Genomic DNA, 20,039 nt, shown 5'->3' on the forward strand with positions numbered 1-20,039 from the left:
ATTGGTGGCATACCTCAAATCCAGATTCTTTGATGTCACTGGGAAATGAACCAAGATATCAGGAAAAAATTGTGGAGCTCCACAAGTGTTGCTCATCCTTAGGTGCAGTTTCCAGCTGGAGTTGAATTCTAGGTCTCAGAGAGGATGTGCAAAATGTGGCAATCAACCACAGTACTACAGCAAAAGATGCTGGCTGAAACTGGTAAGAAGGTGTCATTATCCACGTTATCACTCTTACTTTGAGCGACATGCTTCAAGTCAATACCCCACTGTCACCTATTCTAATTTTCCCTGCAGCGGAGAGGCGTATATTCTGTGTAGGATTCACCAACTCACACTTTGTCATGGCAGCAGTGGGGCAACTCGCTTTTTTATATATAGATATGCTGGAAAGATCTGTGGGCCAGCCAGAAAATCCTATAACTTTTTAGTTAAAGAAAAACTGCAGCATTTGTATCTTTTTATCTATACTTCATTCTGCAGACTCAAGGTCCAAACATACAGCATATCATATAGCATTTATAGGGTCAATTAGGGAGAGAATATTTTAATTCCTTGACTCACACCTAGTTAACCTGCACATAAATGTACACACATCCTGAGTAAAACGTAGGTTTACCCGAGTAAACCATATAACCTTCCAATCTTGGATGCTCTATGAGCATCATTACACGCCACCTTAATATTCTTCATCTCAGGTGGGCGTATAAAGTGCTGTACAGCATGGTCTAAAAAGAGCAATTTTAACTTCATTTGTACACATTTGGAATTTGCGTGCCAGGATATTCACTTGTGCATAAAATTTACAACACTGTAACAAAACATCATCATCATCATCATCATCACCACCACCATCACAGATCATTGCTGGCACAGGAATTTTACTCTTGTAACAACAGTCAGTTCATTTAAATAAATCAAAGCAAAGCATACATCCTGATCCTGAGAGTGAAGTAATTCACAGCACACGGTGAAACACAGCACACAGTGACACGTGTCCTCTGTATTTAACCATCACCCTTGGTGAGTTGTGGGCAACCATGACAGGCGCCGGGGAGTAGTGTGTGGTGACTTGGTCGGGGCTTTGCTCACTGGCACCTTGTCAGTTCGGGGATTCGAACCTCCTTAAATTAAACAACCATAACAACTATTTTCTTGTATTATATTTGATGTCGTATTACAAACCATAATTTGAGCAGGCTTTCAACAATTGCTGTATACTATGTAAGAAGAGAGAATAATGAGATTGTCAGTTCCGATGCTCCCATGCCCATTGTATGTGCTTTTAAAATGAGGTTGAGACACATAAGTGCTCCTTAATTTTATGTGAAGTGACAGTGATTGTGAAACAATGTAGCACAGCACACAATGACATCATGAAATGTGTCCTCTGCATTCCTCAGTGGGCAGCCATGAAAGGCGCCCGGGGAGCAGTGTGTGGGAACGGTACCTTGATGGCACCTTTAGCGGTTGGGGAATGTAACCTGGTGCCCGGTAAATGGGGAGAGTTGAGTCAAGAAGGGCTGCCGGAGGGCACCTAACAGGCTAGGACCTTAGTAAACCCGGAAGCGTGCAGTGTACAGTGAGGGGCAGATTAATGACAGAATGAAAAACCTTTCAACCCTGGATTTAAAGATTACAAGTCATTTTTAATTATATTTAATTTACATTGAACATAGCACTTGGGGTTGTTGTCCTGCTGCAAAACTAAATTACATCTTCCCTATGGAGTATCTGCCTGTATTTCTCAGCATTGAGGACACCATTAATCCTACTGGACATTTCATTTTTGAAGAAAAAATAAGCTTGATGTGAATCCTTGGCCAACCACTCAGCCAAGTATCCTCAAATTGGCCTGTTTCAGCACAGCTTGAAAGCCCAGAGTCCCTGCCTTTGTACAAGTATACTTACAAGAAATGATGCTGGTTTGAAGACAAAGGGTAATAACACCAAAAAAAACAAACAAAAAAAACATTATATCATTATTTCAATTTTTGAAAGCATTCTTAAGTCTACATATAGTACCAGTCAAAAGTTTTGGATGCACATACTCATTTAAGGGTCTTACATTTTTATAGAACAAAACTGAAGACTCAAGACTAAGAAATAACACACATGAGGTTATGTAAAAATAATAATAATAATAATAATAAAAAAGCTAACAGGACAAAAAACATTTAAGCCAAAGCAGAGATTTTATTCTAAAAGTCACATACATGGAATGAGCATTTATTTAAACAATTATAAATAAGTGTTATTTTAACTTAAAAAATATAAAATTAATTTGGTAACTAACATTCCAACATTCAATATTTTGTGAGACACAAACAGAACAAATTATTGCAGAATGCAACATTTTAACAGCAGATGTGAAGGCAAAAATCAATATTTTCATTCTTTATCATAACTGATATAAAATACTTTTGATATGATATCAGTGCAAATCAGGCTTTGGATTCAGACGCATCAATCGCTAAAGTTCCTGACAGATAGATCATATCTAATAAAGGGTGACCATAAATGCTAGTGGTGAACCTCAATGAGCTCAGAAACCCAAATTATACAGCTGAGTAGACCATGAGGCAGAAGACCCTCTTAGCTGATAAAACGGCTGACAATACCAGAATAAACACACCATCTGCAACTGATAAAAACAGATTCAAGCAGACAAACTCAGTGGGACTCTCTGTGTCTCACTATATTTTAGTGAGCTGCAGTAAGTATGAAAAATACATGCAGGAGCAAAAGGCACTTTCCTTACCATGTTATTAAGGTGCTATAAATCACACTCCTCCGGATTGGTGACCACATTTGCTACGTAGTCCTTCCGTGAGCTGAAACCCACAAATGCGACAGCAGCACTCAGATACATGACATTGCTTTTGTATTAGTACTGATGTGAGTGCGAGTCTGAGAGAAGAGCAGGAAAGTGACAGTTTGACACAAAGTGCAGCTTTTCCACCCAGTACAGATAAGTGGACAAGGTGTTAGTATCTCCATTTTAAAAATATAGCAACAACGACTTACATCACATGCACACGTAACATGCATACATTAATTACATACAGCATGAAAAGCGTAGACTTTACACCATCATGGTTTTAAGGGTCAGACTAATGTGGAAAAGGCTGCACCCCCCCCCACCACATGCCTACAAATAGAAACGGTTTTAAACGACCAATATAACTTTGATCTTACCACTTCTTTCGGTAACACACATAAATCACACACAAACCTGGGAGACAAAAGTGAGAAAAAATGGCTAATCAATTTAATATTACAAAAACCACATTTGAATGATCTCAGTGACCCAAATTACTGATGTTAAATTATGTTTAAAAAATAGGACCCTATTAAATGTGGTTTCTTTTTTTGTATATCGACATAAAATCTTGAAATCGATTACCTTTATTACTATTTAAACTGACAGAATTCGATTCAGATGCACCACATGCGTAGTAGCATTGCTACAGAGCTTTTTTTTGGTGATTGCTGGCTTAGTCTGGTTTGTTCTTGACTGAGATCCAGAGAGCAGTTTGAGAAGGGATTAAAAAACCTGCCATTCCACAGTTGGGATAAGGAGAAGATTTAACTGCCAAGTGTCCAGGTCCATCCAAGTCCAGACAGCAAATGTCCTGAAATGTCTTGCCAGGACTAATGTCAAGGTACATACCTTTATCTACAGATAAATGGGATGACTGGGGGCCTTTAGGATTTATTATTTCCGTATAGATTTACTTCTTTGAGTTTATTTGTGTTGGCAGCCATGGTTTCTGTATTTGGGTGACAATAACAAGGAGGACGTCCTCGTCCCATGGATGCCCCTGTGGATCAGCTGTAGCTGATGATGAGGAATACAGGAGATGGGGAGAAGTATTATTTGTAATAGTTAGTGTTTGTATATGTGGACCCTTTGCATGTTTGAATGTTGGTACTGGCCTGTTAGGTGGAGTGGTTTACCTGGGTGTTTGAGTACAAAAAGTTGGGAATTTAGATTTCTGTTATTTCATGAATATTAGGAATATTTAGTTGAATATTAGGGTGATTTATTGGTCTTATTCTTCATTTATACTTATGTTTAGGCAATATTGTTGCCAATAGTGGCATATTGGGGTTAAAACATCATGATTTAGGGCTGGTTTGAACCATCCTAGAATCTACTATGAACTCTGTTTGCTATCAGAGTAAATCTACAAAATAACAGAAAGTTCTGGAATGGCCACGATGAAGCCTGGATCTGAATCCAATTGAGATGCTGTGGGTATATGAAGCATGCATGCAATAATCACCCTTCAATCATCACACAACTTTGTTCACTGAAAATTAGGAAAAATTGACATATTGCTAAATGATAAAAGGGGGTTATTTTCAGATCCAAATTAAAATCCCCTTTAAAGATATAATTTTTTTAATTATTATATTTATAAGATTTTTAAGGGGTGTTTGATTCTTTCACAGGACTATACATGTTGGAATACAATAAAGAAATCCCTGTCCCCATTGCTACAAACATGAAGCAACCCATTATGTGGTCATAAAATTATAAATAAATGTGTGTATTTACTATACCGCAGAATCTTGACAAGCTGCTATGACTGAATGACTTGGAATCTCTTAACCTTTTTTTTTTTTTTAAACTGGAGAAATAGTTTAAATGGCACTTACTTATAATGACCACCACAATCAGGACCACGATCCACCACGTGTGAGCTGAAAGACAGTTAGTCTCATTACTTATATAACAGAATCCAAATGTGTTTTCCTAGGTAAAGAACTAGAACACTCTAAGATAAAACATAACTTCAAAATAGTTTTAGTCTAGGACATACATTCATGTATGGGAAAGATACCCCAGATTTTAATAATATATAATACGCCAGGACTGACAATATTTATATTGATCATTTCATGAGTACAATGAAATTATGGTAACAACTATTTGGTAACTGTTTGGTTGGAGCAATGGAGGACTGGTGTGGCTTGGTTCCCCCCATTCCAAAGAAGGAAATTATGGAAAAAGTTTGAAAACCAATGTGCTAATGTGGCCTTTTTCAACAAAAAGAATTGTTGGCAAAAAATAAATCATAATTTGCTATAAAGTGTTTGTGCTAAACCGAAAAAAAAAAGAAGTCAGCATTCTTTGTGTACAAAAGACAAATATCTCTATCAAATAATATTTATACCACAAGATTAATTTGGATTAATGGAACTTGGAATGTAGATTTAATCCACAAATGAATCGAAGGTGATATGAACCATATAACCAAAATGTGAAGAATATGTGCAACAGAACTGACTGTAGCTCCAACGTCAACTTACAGGGAGGTTGAGGAGGACTCGCACTAGGTGTGAGCAAAACTGAAATGAATGAGAAAAAGACAATTATTACAGTGCAGCCACAGACAGATAATATGTAGATTTGTGTGACAATTACTTTAGGTGGTGGAGAGTATGGGTGGTTTTTGACTGTAATTAATTTAGTCTTAAGTTTTTTTTATAAATGTATTATTACTAGGGCTACCAATAGATTTCATTTGTAACTAATCAATTACACATTTTACAATGAAAAAAAATTTACAATGAAAATCTAACTCTTAAGATTAAACAACAACATTTATTTCTTATTTAGCCCAAAATCACATACAGTATGTCTCAATGGGCTTTGACAGACCCTACAGTTGACACCCTCACACTTGACCCTTCTGCACACAAGGAAAAACTCCACACAAAAAAAACTCTAGGAGAGAGAAAAAAAGAAAGGAAGAACCGTTGGGAAGGAGTGATACAGAGAGGGACCCCCTTCCAGGGTAGAATGAGCCTGCAAATGGTGTCAGTGCAGGGTTGGGGATGATTTGTACAATATAATAATAAGTCCTACAGTTGTAGGGTTGGAGAAGTCCAGAATGTAGTCCAGTGTCATGGTCTAGATTACGTGTCCATAATGATGCTACTGGTCCACTTAAAATGCGTATGATGCTAATTTAGTTTAACAGTTATTTAATTGCAATGATTACAATAATGTTCATATTAACATTTTGCTTTAATTTAGTACATTTTATTAATCTGAAGAAGTGAACTTCATAGTTGTTGCTACACTGGACAATGGTACTCTTGAATAGAAGAACAAATTTCAGTCATTAGAAGTTTGCATGGACATGAATAACTCAAATAACTATACAAACGAACTCACATTTGGTTGAATGCTACCTGTTTGGTAGTGGTGAAAGGGACAATCAACAAGATGGAGCTTTAGGAAGGCCAATGCAAAAGCTTAATAACAGCCTGCTTTATCCATTCCACAGCCAATTATGATGTGTGATTGGCATAGTCCTGCTGGAACCCCTAATTGTGTCCAAGTTTCAGCAGATACCAGTGCACAACATGCCTTAGTGTTTCCTGGGTGGTTCGGAAATATTTTAAGCTTGCATGAAGTTGCATGGTTCTAGACAGCTGAGTATCCTCCCAGACTTTTGCAAAGTGGCAACACCTCCCAGTAGCTTCAACTTTTGTAAAATCTTGATTTCATTTAACTCTAGATGTTCCATTGAGGGCTGATGTAGAGAAGCTAATTATAATAATAATAAAGTGAAGTGATTGTCACACTGTCACATGTGATACACAGCAGCACAGTACACAGTATACACAGTGAAATTTGTCCTCTGCATTTAACCCATCACCCTGAGTGAGCAGTGAGCAGCCATGACAGGCGCCCAGGGAGCAGTGTGTGGGGACGGTGCTTTGCTCAGTGGCACCTCAGTGGCACCTCAGTGGCACCTTGGCAGATTGCTTAACCTCTAGGCCACCAGAAGTTATCAGGCTTTGCCAGTGTCAAATAAATATAGCTTTCCTCTGCAAAACGTATGTAAACAAAATGCATCTGCATTAGGTGTTAATTTACATATCAACATGTATCACCTCAAGTAATATTTAATGTGATACCAGTACATTTACACTGTTAATGAAGCTGCATTTTGTTAAAGTAGTGGTCAAGAAGCGGCGCCTGCAGGGAGCACTCCAGCTGGCCAATGTCACCAAGACCAAAGAGATGGTTGTCAATTTCATGATGAAACCGACTGCTGCTTGGAATCCTGTAGGAAATGCATGATAAAATACGAACAAGCATTGTGTTACATTTCCTGACAGTATTTTTAATGTAAACTCCACAGCTGTGTAGCCCTGGACACGCGGTGGTGACGTCAGCTGGTAGCATTTAGCTAATTAGCTGGGCTGCTAAGCTACTGATAGCAAGTCCATGTGTGTCTTATTCCAGTTGAGTGATCTCTTGTTCGCTGTGTGAAAAGGGACGTGCGTGGCCACCCCAACCATCAGCCAACACAGTAGCAGCAGCAGTACTCTGCCATGCTCATGTACAGGTTCGTATGTGTGCTTAAAGACTTGTTCAAGCTCCTTGTGTGTTTTGATGGACTGTGCTGAGCGAGAGAACGATCCAAGAGGGAGCTAATCCACCGGAGCTTCTCCAAGTGGCAGTGGAGCTATTTAGAGCTTCTCAAAGTGGCAGTAGCAGGAGCTTCTAATGTAGCTTTAACCCCTCAGGATACCAAAGCTTCAGTGACTGACGTTTCCATCTCCCCACACAGGCGTGAGGTGGATGGATGGATTGGCCCTTTATTAAGCATGTCTTACATTTTTATTTAATATTTTATTTACATTTTATTTTATTTTGCACCTCTTAAATGTTAAGAGATAATTGTTAAGTGTTCATTGTGACTTTAGACTTATGTTTACATTTTAATTATGAGTTTTCCATGGTTGACATTTCTGCCTTAAATTGAAGGGATAAGAGGAATGTTAAGTCTAAAATAAAAATGTTTAAATATTTATTTATCTCCTGGTCCTGAACACATTCATTTCGAAAGTCCGTGTAGACAAGTATTTGGATTTGTAGGCCTGGATTTGCATTCTACAGCCAAGCATGACAAGTGAAGTGAATGTCACTGCAGGACAGCACATGGTGAGAAGGTGAATTGATGATTAATGATCCTCTATAATATATTTATTATGCTTTTATACAAGACTTGTAGAATTATTAGGCAAATGAGTATTTTGTCCACATCATCCTCTTCATGCATGTTGTCTTACTCCAAGCTGTATAGGCTCGAAAGCCTACTACCAATTAAGCATATTAGGTGATGTGCATCTCTGTAATGAGAAGGGGTGTGGTCTAATGACATCAACACCCTATATCAGGTGTGCATAATTATTAGGCAACTTCCTTTCCTTTGGCAAAATGGGTCAAAAGAAGGACTTGACAGGCTCAGAAAAGTCAAAAATAGTGAGATATCTTGCAGAGGGATGCAGCACTCTTAAAATTGCAAAGCTTCTGAAGCGTGATCATCGAACAATCAATCATTCAAACAATCATTCAAAATAGTCAACAGGGTCGCAAGAAGTGTGTGGAAACACCAAGACGCAAAATAACTGCCCATGAACTGAGAAAAGTCAAGCGTGCAGCTGCCAAGATGCCACTTGCCACCAGTTTGGCCATATTTCAGAGCTGCAACATCACTGGAGTGCCCAAAAGCACAAGGTGTGCAATACTCAGAGACATGGCCAAGGTAAGAAAGGCTGAAAGACAACGACCACTGAACAAGACACACAAGCTGAAACGTCAAGACTGGGCCAAGAAATATCTCAAGACTGATTTTTCTAAGGTTTTATGGACTGATGAAATGAGAGTGAGTGTTGATGGGCCAGATGGATGGGCCCGTGGCTGGATTGGTAAAGGGCAGAGAGCTCCAGACCGACTCAGACGCCAGCAAGGTGGAGGTGGGCTGGTATCATCAAAGATGAGCTTGTGGGGCCTTTTCGGGTTGAGGATGGAGTCAAGCTCAACTCCCAGTCCTACTGCCAGTTTCTGGAAAACACCTTCAAGCAGTGGTACAGGAAGAAGTCTGCATCCTTCAAGAAAAATATGATTTTCATGCAGGACAATGCTCCATCACACGTGTCCAAGTACTCCACAGCGTGGCTGGCAAGAAAGGGTATAAAAGAAGAAAAACTAATGACATGGCCTCCTTGTTCACCTGATCTGAACCCCATTGAGAACCTGTGGTCCATCATCAAATGTGAGATTTACAAGGAGGGAAAACAGTACACCTCTCTGAACAGTGTCTGGGAGGCTGTGGTTGCTGCTGCACGCAATGTTGATGGTGAACAGATCAAAACACTGACAGAATCCATGGATGGCAGGCTTTTGAGTGTCCTTGCAAAGCGTCCTTGGTCGCTGATTTGTTTTTGAATGTCAGAAATGTATATTTGTGAATGTGGAGATGTTATATTGGTTTCACTGGTAAAAATAAATAATTGAAATGGGTATATATTTGTTTTTTGTTAAGTTGCCTAATAATTATGCACAGTAATAGTCACCTGCACACACAGATGTCCCCCTAAAATAGCTAAAAATAAAAACAAACCTAAAACTACTCCCAAAAACATTCAGCTTTGATATTAATGAGTTTTTGGGGTTCATTGAGAACATGGTTGTTGTTCAATAATAAAATTATTCCTCAAAAATACAACTTGCCTAATAATTCTGCACTCCCTGTATACTGTATCTGAAGTCTCTTTCCAAAATTCAGCCTTGGTGCAGAATTACAGCTGCTTTTATCCAGTCCCACAATAAGATTTCCCAGGACGCGCCGTTTCGGTGTCTGTAGCTTTAAATGCTAATTTATTAAGATGATCAATCTTCTACCCAAATACAGACACTGATATATAGGTCTTGGTACCCTAATGTAGACAGGATGTAATTGATGTATGATTATTTAATAATAGAAACAAAATAATGTTTCTAATTGTCATTTCAATAAAAAATTCTGGCATTAAAATCCATGGACCAAAATGAATGAAAAGGCATAAAAAAAGATCCCTGCAGTTCACACAAATTTCTTGGGATGGTCCTTATATTTGAATAAATTGAAATTTAAAAGCCTTTCTCTGAATGTCAGGGACTAAACCATGAACCTTTAATGGATTCCCATGAAAATAACTGCATGACTGTGACAATGACATTACTAAGTGGATCCAGGAATACTTCTAGAAACCACTGTCCAGAAACCACTGCCATATTTGCACATGGTCCTGAAGTGCAGGCATGCTCTGTGTGCCCTAGACTTATTGAAATTGAAATTAACTGTTCGAAAGTGGGAAAGTGTGGTCAGGCGAGTCCAAATTTAAAATTCTTGTTGTAATCATGGACGGTGTGGCCACCGGGTAAAGAGGAGGGAGACCTTCCAGTACGTTATCAGCATTTGGTTCAAAATCCAGCATCTCATCAAATATTTTCAGGCCAAATTTCTTTCTCACCTTTGCATTGTGGTAGGGGTGACCAATCTGCATTGGATCCACAGGTTACATCTTCATTACCTTGCATAGTGAACCCAGGATTGCATTTAAATCTCACTGTTGACTTGAATTTGTAGGTCTCTTTTGCTTCAGCAGTTAAGATGCCATTAGTAATTTGAGGTTTAAAACACTGAATCTCTAAATGAGACAAAAAACATCACAGGAACAAGATTAGTAAAAAAAAAAATAAAAATCATGTATGGCGTGGCCACCGGGAAAAGAGGAGGGAGACCTTCCAGTACGTTATCAGCATTCGGTTCAAAATCCAGCATCTCTGATCGAATGGGGATGCAGAAGTGCATGGCTGCACGCAGCTTGCATGTTTTAGAAAGAATTATGATGACTGAAAGCATCACACAATCACCGAACACAGTATATTAAACAGATTTATCAATACTTACAATTGATTAATCATGCAGTTGATTGGGAGCACAATTCTCATTATATGTGATCGCTAATGGCTTTTGCTGCTGTGCGAGCGCGTCTCACAGTGATCGAGTTCAGAGGAACTTTTAAATTTTTGGCACAAATCTGATTCCATAAAAGGTGTGTAAAAGCTGTAGAGCACCATATGGTCCCCTCCAGACGACGTCTATTTCAGGGAAGACCTTGTGTATTTCAGCAGGACCAGATAACCACGAACTGCAGATATTACAACAGCATGACTTGATCAGAGAAGAGTCCTGGTGCTGAACAGGCATATAGAGAATATTTGGCTCTTCACTAAAATGATGCGTTGAACCCTTCAGAATCTGGACACTGACATCAGGTAAGACTGGGACCAAAATCAAAATATGGGGCAGCGGTGGCCTAGCAGATATGGAAATTGACTCGTAATAGGTCGTCGGTTCGATATCTGAACTGCCAAGGTGCCACTGAGCAAAGTTGAATGCCCACTGGTCACCAAGGGTGATGGGATAAAAGCAGAGGACACATTTCGTTGTGTCACCATGTGCTGTGCTTCACAATCACTTTAAAATCAAACTCCAAAACTCCAGACACTCATAACTTTGATGCCCAGACTTCTTCAAACTGTTTTGTGAAGAGGACATGCTGCACCATGGTAAACATGCCATGGCCCCAAATATCTTGTAGCAAGCATCAAATCTGAAATGAGCTTATTTTGTACATATGATTGTACAGTTTCTCAGTTTATACATTTATGTGATCTGTGTTCTGTTGTGAATAAAATATGGACATTTCAATAAATGAAAAGAATGTCCAGAATTTTGCAGAATTCTGTTTGTAATATAGCATTTGGCTATTTTCTTTTAACACAAGAAAGACAGGAAAATATTTTCAGGCCAAATTTCTTTCTCACCTTTGCATTGTGGTAGGGGTGACCAATCTGCATTGGATCCACAGGTTACTTCTTCATTACCTTGCATAGTGAACCCAGGATTGCATTTAAATCTCACTGCTGACTTGAATTTGTAGGTCTCTTTTGCTTCAGCAGTTAAGGTGCCATTAGTAATTTGAGGCTTAAAACACTGAATCTCTAAATAAGACAAAAAACATCACAGGAACAAGATTAGTACTAGAAACCAAAATTCCAGAGGAAATTTTGATGGGCCTGTCCGGAGCGCAGGCATAAACTCCTGAGCTGGTGTGAAATCAGGCGGAGTTATTAAAGTATCCGATAGAGCAGGCAGTCACGTGAAATTTGTTGACGTACAGAACATGTTGAAAAGATAGCATAGTAGCATGTTAATGCTAGCATGCTAACATCAAAAACGCTAACAGGGTGTGGCCAATTTGGTGATGTTTGGAGCATGTTTAATAATTAGCATGTTAACTCAAGGCCTACTATTTTAGTGGCTGAAGGACAAAGCGTCCCTAACAAAGTGGCCGAAGGACAGGGCGTCCCTAACAAAGTGGCCGAAGGACAGGGCGTACCTACTAAAGTGGCCGAAGGACAGGGCGTACCTACTAAAGTGGCCGAAGGACAGGGCGTACCTACTAAAGTGGCCGAAGGACAGGGCGTACCTACTAAAGTGGCCGAAGGACAGGGCGTACCTACTAAAGTGGCCGAAGGACAGGGCGTCCCTAATAAAGTGGCCGAAGGACAGGGCGTCCCTAATAAAGTGGCCGAAGGACAGGGCGTCCCTAATAAAGTGCCTGAAGGACAGGGCGTCCCTTATGAAATGGCCGATGGAAAGGGCGTCCCTAATAAAGTGGCCGAAGGACAGGCCGTCCCTAATAAAGTGGCCGAAGGACAGGCCGTCCCTAATAAAGTGGCCGAAGGACAGGCCGTCCCTAATAAAGCGGACCAGGTGGTCTTAATAATGTGGATGATTGGCATCCTAATGAAGCTGCTGGTTTGAGATTCCATTGAATTACAGTGCTGGCGCTGCTGCTGTATCAGTACCCCTTGTAGGACCCCCTTTGCTGGCAATGACACAGTAGGAGTACCACTTAAAAGGGGCCCCATTTTACAAATGCTACCAATGCTAAAATTAGCATTCAATGCATAAAATGGGAAATGACCCTGTTTGAGCGTTAATAACTCGGCCACGCCCAGTCCGATTGCTTATAAAAGTAATAGCACACCTCACACAATAAAGTACTAATTTTTGATATATAGCACGCCACTGTCCGTGCTTCGGTACGACCCGCATTAAGTGCCGAAAAAAGGCCGAAATAAATAATAATAAATAGAAAAAATTTTGCCCATTGACACTTTTTTGTTTTTTCAAATTTGTGCATAATCCGCAAATCAGACAGAGACAAACCATATGTCAAAACATCGGTCTTGGCGAGATCTATGAGACAACATTAAAATACTTTTTTGTATGTCAAACCATCTGGACACAAAGTCCAAAAAAAAAAAAAAAGTCAAATTTTGGACTAGGATAATTAACGCGTTTAGAAAACACTTTTTGGGTCTGACTGAGCCAAGCCATATGTCAAACCATGCGGAATGAAAGGCCGCACGACCTGACATGAAAGTTGTGTGTGTGCGCTAAAACGGGTCATCGCAAATTCTTAGAAACCAATTTTTTCACACTTTTAATGGTTTGGTCACGATTTGTGGCCGTCCTGTATTCCCCAATGAAGCAACCAATATGTCATTTTGTGCGGAGAGTTTTGTGCTCTCAATTTTTTTTTGCGTTTCAAGGTCTTAGTGTGGCAGCCACAAATTCACGACATAGTCCTTTTGGCTTTTTTCCTTGTTTTCCAGATTTCCTCGACCCCTGTTGGGGGTAGCAACACATCCAATATGTCCGATTGTGTGTCTCCCGTGTCTCTAGCTTTTACGGCTGGTCACAGGGAGCTGAAAACATCTTCCTCTGCACAATAGTAAACCGTACTTTTTACACTTTGAACCAAATTTGTGGGCGGACCGAATGACCTACCAAAATAAACACTATGTCATATTGTGCGGAGAGGTCAGGCTGAAGGTTGTTTCTGTGCGTTTCACGGTCTTTGCGTGGCAGCCTTGAGCGTAAGTTATGTCATATTCCCTGTTTTTTTGGGGGTTTTTCCAAAGCCCCGTTGGTGGCACCGACTTGTCCCATATGTCAGATCATAGGATTTTCGGGTCGCTAGCTTCAGCGGTTAGCCTCAGGGAGCCAAAAACGTGTTCCCAGCACAATAGTAAATGGTCTGTCATTCTGACAGGCCCAAAAAAAAAAAAAAAGCTTCATTGGTCAACTCATTCACTAGCATACCCAGCTCATAAGGAAAAGACACATGGAAAAAATATGTCTACAGTGTTCACTTCCGTTAGAATTATTCACTTTGAAATTCACATGTAGCCAAATTGTTAAGCTTTACCTGTGTTCATATACTGTTATACTGCTATACAGCTACAGATATTGTTTCACAGGTAAAAATGTGAAAATATTCAAAATTTTTATTTAAATCGCAGCCCACTAGTCACCTTTCCTGCAGGAATTTGTGCTAATAAAAAATTCTAGCAAAAGAAATAATGTTCTCAATAGATGCTCACAATTAAGAAACTATCGTTAAAATTGCGAGGTACATTAGATGGTCTTTGCTCAGTCAATGCAGTTTTAACAAATCCTAAAGTGCTCCACAATACATTAAAAATTTACAAATATGACACACAAAGACTATTACCTTCACACTTGGGAGGTAGTGGGGTCCACCCATCTACTTCACATGTCACATCAGCAGAGCCACTCAGAATGAATCCCTCATTGCACTTGAATGTTAAATGACTTTTCAGTTTGTAAGGCGGGTTGGGACCCGTCTTTTGTCCATTTTCAATGATAAGCTTGGGACATACGTTGGCCAACTCTGGGGAAACAGAATGCACCTGAAATCATTTATCAATGTTAAAATTAGGTCTCCAACCATCCCTGGTGATTACCAAGACATCCGGGAGATATAACCTCATCAGCAATGTCACCAAAGGTGAAGATAACCATATATATTTGTCTCTCAACAGAGTTCATTCTAAAGTATAATAATCTTAGTTGAATTACCTATGCATTCAGGAGGATCTGGATGGAAACGTTCATCTTCCCGGCAGGTGAGAATATTGCTGCCTTTGAGTGTGTAGCCATTGTTACAAATATATGTGACAATATTTCCATATTCATACTCAGATTTCTCCTCAGACAAGGATGTGCCACTTTGGATTTTTGGGGCTGAACCACATTTCACAACTACAAAGACAAAGGTCATGTCAAATGAAGTGCACATGATCAAGGAAAGTTATTCTGCATTCCAACCATCATACCTTCACAGACAGCCTCCCTACCATCCCATCCATTTGCTGTACAATGCCTGACCCCTGACCCAATAATATAATAGCTGAAACAAGAAATACGAACATAATAAATAGAGTATTAAAAACAAACCATCAAAAAAAATTCTGCACTTACCCAGTGTTGCAAACGGCTTCAATATGTACACCAAAAACAAGTTCGTCAGGCAGTTTATAGTAGCCATTTGCCACCTCTCCAGGACTGGCACAAACCTTGACTTAATATAAACACACACACACAAATAAAACACTCAATTTCATACTTCAGAAACAAAATATGAGTAAAACACACGCATGTACCAACAAAGGTTCAAACCCCACTTACTGTCCCCGAGCAAGACACTTAACCCAGAGTGTCTCCAGGGGGACTGTCCACATCACTACTGATTGCATAATCACGTTTCTTCAAGTCATATGGTACAGTACCAGAGGTCACACGCATGGTATGTACAGTCCCCTCCAACTAATTAAATAAATGTTGTGCCTCGTATTGAAAGCTAGATATATTAAAACACATTTCAGATCAAAGCAGTCCAAATAATAAATAGGGTTGTGATAATGTATAGGGTGGTAGTAGCCTAGTGGGTAACACACTCGCCTATGAACCAGAAGACCCAGGTTCAAATCCCACTTACTACCATTGTGTCCCTGAGCAAGACACTTAACCCTGAGTCTCCAGGGGGGACTGTCCCTGTAACTACTGATTGTAAGTCGCTCTGGATAAGGGCGTCTGGTAAATGCTGTAAATGTAAATGCAAATAATGACTATCCAGTCTCATAGGTTATGCTTTGCCAGATTTATCCCTCCTTTATTTGTAGTGTTTTGTGGGGTTTCTCATGTCCGTCTTCTGTTTAGAAGGTGAAACACATGTTCAATTGGTTTAAGATCTAGTGATCCTGACTCTTCCTCCCAATTAACTTTTTGTTGAGGTGACAGTGTGTTTTAGATCACGGTATAATAAAGTTCCTCTCTGGTTCACTACAGTCACACAGCATCTGTTGATGCCAGACTAGCCGAGGCATGGCGGCAAGCTTCTTCTGTGCATTCATTAGTTTAGCTGGTCGTGCATGCAGTTGAACTGTAGCTCTGGTGTACATATGCAGACATGCACAGCCCCCAGAGAGCCTGTATGGAAAGCTCTGTGCTTTGTCTACAAAAGAATTCACTTGCTTCAGTCTGTGACTGAAAAATCTTGCACTGTACGTGCTCTAAAAGGACAGCGCTGCTTCAAAAAAATCCAGTGCTTTCTAAAAGGATGGGAAAGACCAGAAATGAACCATTTGTTGTGACAATATCAAAAGTCAAAGAGTTTAAAAGGTTACACTGAAATCTTGTCTGAAATGTATTAATTCAGATAAATAATAAAAAAAAAAGAAAATCTCTGCTAGTATTGTGTATCCAGTACAATCACCTACAACTACACTTTCTGCTTTCCCTCAAGGATGGTAAAAATGGTTGTGTGTCATTTGAAAGTTCTAGGAATTGTTTTCAACTGATCAGACATGGTGAATAGTGTTTTTAGTTTGTAATTGAACAAATCGTCAGGTTTGATTAATTTTTCACATTTGTTTCGCCTGTTTCACCTGTCTCTCCCATAACTTTGTTGTCCCTGGCTGGTGGAACGACTTGCTCTGCTCCATTCGACTAGCCGAGACTATGCTTACTAGAATTAGAATTTCTACACATGTCTGAGTGAGGAGAACTTTCCCATGGAACTTTACCATAAAGAAATGCAGATGTTTTAAATGCTGACAAAAACAGATATAAAAGAGAAAGAAGACTTACTAATGCACTTTAATGCCAGCGGAGTCCACTGTCCATCCTGACAAGTGACAGTGGGAGAGCCTTGTCGGGAATAGCCAGGTATGCACTGAAATTTTGCAGTGGATCCCTCAGGAAAAGAAGCCTTAAGAATATCTTCATCTGACAAGACCACATTTTTAACAGTGGTGGTTGGTTTTGGGCATTCAGCTGTGGGATACACAATTAAATTAAATTTCTCTAATATACAGCACAGCATACAAAATTTTTACAACTAGACAAGACCAGGGTTTTGCATTTTAAACTTTTATGTTTCTTAAAGCTCTACAAACTCAGTTCAAGTGAAGGTGACATTCCAGTAAAGACCAGCAGAAAAACAGTAAGGGGAGGAGGAAGTGTTGTTATATTAAACAAGCATCAAGCTCAGCGATGGCTTGCTGCCTCTCCCTTCCTCTCCTTTCTCTCTCTCACTCACACACACTCACACACACACACTGAACAGGCAGAACAGAAAACATGTTCATCAATCAATTAAATATTCAATCGATGAGATACAGTAAACATATAACGTCGGGTTCATTGCTGTACTTTAACGTGTCAATTGATTCCTTAGGCAAAATCTTACAGAAAGCACTGGCAACCATTTATAAATATTGTGGTCTAGCGGTTAAAGACTTGGACTCATAACCAAAAGGTTTCGGGTTCATTTCCTGAAGAGTCAGGTGCCACTGGGGTCCCCTTAAACAAGGTACCGTCCCCACAGACTGCTCGATGCAGAAAGAAGACCTGTACACAGTCACTTTCACTTTCCACCAGCACCCTCCTCGCTTAGGGGACTTATACTGCACTCTGTTCTGACATCGATCTACTGGAATGGACCATAAATATGTCTGCTTGCAATCCTACTGTATGACATGTCATCAGAGCTGAAGGTACTACTGAAGCTGCTGAAGGTACCAGAACGAACCCCCTGATGAACTCACCGTGGGTTTGGACTGAGGCGATGCACAGAATCCATGTGGCACTGAGTATGTGGTTATGCCTCAACATCCCTGATTTCTTCAGACTGCAGCGAGGCTTTTACTTCGGAATCCTTCCAGGCGGCCCGACCTGGGTGTCACTGGCACTGGTCGCAGAAATAGAGAAGGACCGAGCGGAAGCTTCACCTATCCGCCAGATATATACAGATATATACAGCCTAAATGACTCCAAAAGGCTTCCTATTTACATCACATTTAACCTGAGAAAAGCAGAAAGCAGAATATCCACCACGAAGTTCCCAGTAAATGAAACCATGGCCCCAATAACGAAGAAAACAGAGAAGGTAAGGTCGTAAAGTCACACCTTTACTGAAGTGGACGTGTGACGGGAGGCAAGTCGAGCCTCATGGCGTCGCGGTTCCAGGGCGTGTCCGTGGTGGCGTTAATATAAAATTTCCCCGGACGACGTCTCACTGCACGCTGCGCACTTCCTGCTCCCGACGTCGGCTGGTGCGCATGCGCGCGCATGCGCCGCATAAACATCGCGAGTTAAACATAAGTTGTTTTAAACACTGTTATTTTTGTTCTTTCTTACTCTAACCATAATTTAAAGAAGTCCAATACATGTTTTGTGTGAAGCGATTGTCATTGTGAAACACTGCAGCACAGCACATGGTGACATGGTGAAATGTGTCCTCTGCTTTTAACCATCACCCTTGGTGACAGTGGGCACCATGACCGGCGCCTGGGGAGCAGTGTGTGGGGACGGTGCTTTGCTCAGTGGCACCTTGGCGGATCGGGATTCGAACCGGCAACCTTCTGATTATGGGGCCACTTCCTTAACCGCTAGGCCACCACTACCCCATTTGTATAACAGTATGAGGCAAATAACATTTGAATCTTGATTTTTACATTACATTCACAACACACTAATAGTACATTTACGTTTAAGGCATTTGGCAGTCGCCCTTATCCAGAGCGACTTACAACATGCTTCCATGTTACCATGGATAAAGTGATCAGTTCTGGTTCACTAGGACCCGCAACTATGAATACATCTATTTTATTAACTCTGTTCTAGTTTCTATACAGAAGTCAGACAAGAAGAAGGTTACAAGTTCATCTAAATATTCTCTAAAGAGGAAGGTCTTGAGCTGCCGTGTGAAGGTGCTCAGTGGCTGAGCTGGAAGTTCATTCCACCACCGAGGGGCCGAGAAGGAGAAGAGTCTAGATGAGCGTCTTCCTCGTACCTTCAGAGATGAGGGACCAGGCGAGCAGTACTGGAGGCAATAATAGTAGAAACCCTGTAGGTGGCAGCTTCTTCTACATTTTGCATTTACATTTTTGGGCGGCTGCTCTGTTGATGCCAGTAGATAAGGTCACGCTCAACAAATTAATTACACAAACTCATTTTTAAAAATATCTAGCAAAACAAGAAAAGCACAGGATTTTGCTATTACCATTCTATTCTTGTAGAGTCACACTTGGTAATTTAATGGCAACAAGGGTAGAAGGTTCCTGTGGAGGCTGGACATTAGGGGCTGGAAAGGCATATAACTCCTCCTAGAGGCCATGAGAGCAAAGATATTGTGTCCTGCATTTGTGGTCATACATAGACTGACACTGACTCCAGTATTCGCAGTGTGAGATATGGATCTAAAAGGATTATTGATCTGAACACATGTACACATAACTCCTAAACAAAATGTACTTTTCCTTCTTATTATACAAACCCAAACCGGACAGGCGCCCGGGGAGCAGTGTGTGGGGTTCGGGATTTGAACCGGCAACCTTCTGATTATGTGTCCGTTTCCTTAACCACTAGTCCAATTACGAATATAGTGCTGGGAAAACATCTGTTGTGTACATTTTTTCTTACTATCTTTATATGGCAGCACATGTATGTTTAAAGTTAAAGTTCAAGTGAGCTTTATTTGAGCTGCATACATGTTAGACAGTACATAGTGAAACGAAACAACATTTCTCTGGTACCTGGTGCTACATGGAACATGTTATGAACTGACATAAAGTGCTGACATAAAACAAGAAACTATGTGCTGTATGTCGAGTTGAATACAGCTTATTTCTGATTTTTTTAGTGAATCCACCTTTTATAAAAGTGATGAAAATGATTTTGTGAAACACTGCACCACAGCAAACGATGCACAACAAGAAATGTGTCCTCTGCATTTAATCC

General features: G+C 40.2%; 1 protein-coding gene across 5 annotated transcripts; it reads right to left on the bottom strand.

The window, feature by feature from the left end:
* Window positions 1–1,628: 1,628 nt before the first annotated feature.
* On the bottom strand, window positions 1,629–18,346 carry LOC114798707 (membrane cofactor protein-like). Of its 5 annotated transcripts, none has more exons than XM_028994623.1 (14): window positions 18,207–18,346; window positions 17,846–17,988; window positions 16,887–17,072; window positions 15,219–15,318; window positions 15,074–15,147; window positions 14,817–14,999; window positions 14,449–14,628; window positions 11,687–11,863; window positions 10,327–10,503; window positions 5,320–5,358; window positions 4,666–4,710; window positions 3,199–3,235; window positions 2,762–2,834; window positions 1,629–2,644 (listed from the first exon to the last, which is right to left on the bottom strand). In XM_028994623.1, the coding sequence occupies exons 2-13, from the start codon at window positions 17,910–17,912 to the stop codon at window positions 2,777–2,779; spliced, it is 1,323 nt and encodes a 440-aa protein (XP_028850456.1). In that variant the 5' UTR covers window positions 17,913–17,988; window positions 18,207–18,346; the 3' UTR covers window positions 1,629–2,644; window positions 2,762–2,776. The 5 variants fall into 5 exon arrangements, 3 of the variants coding, with proteins under 3 accessions (XP_028850456.1, XP_028850455.1, XP_028850457.1); XM_028994622.1 differs by having other exon boundaries at window positions 17,846–18,028; XR_003751092.1 differs by lacking the exon at window positions 3,199–3,235 and having other exon boundaries at window positions 17,846–18,028.
* Between the last annotated feature and the right edge of the window lie 1,693 nt (window positions 18,347–20,039).

This window comes from Denticeps clupeoides, chromosome 10 (assembly GCF_900700375.1).
Source record: "Denticeps clupeoides chromosome 10, fDenClu1.1, whole genome shotgun sequence".
Taxonomy (NCBI): Eukaryota; Metazoa; Chordata; class Actinopteri; order Clupeiformes; family Denticipitidae; genus Denticeps; species Denticeps clupeoides.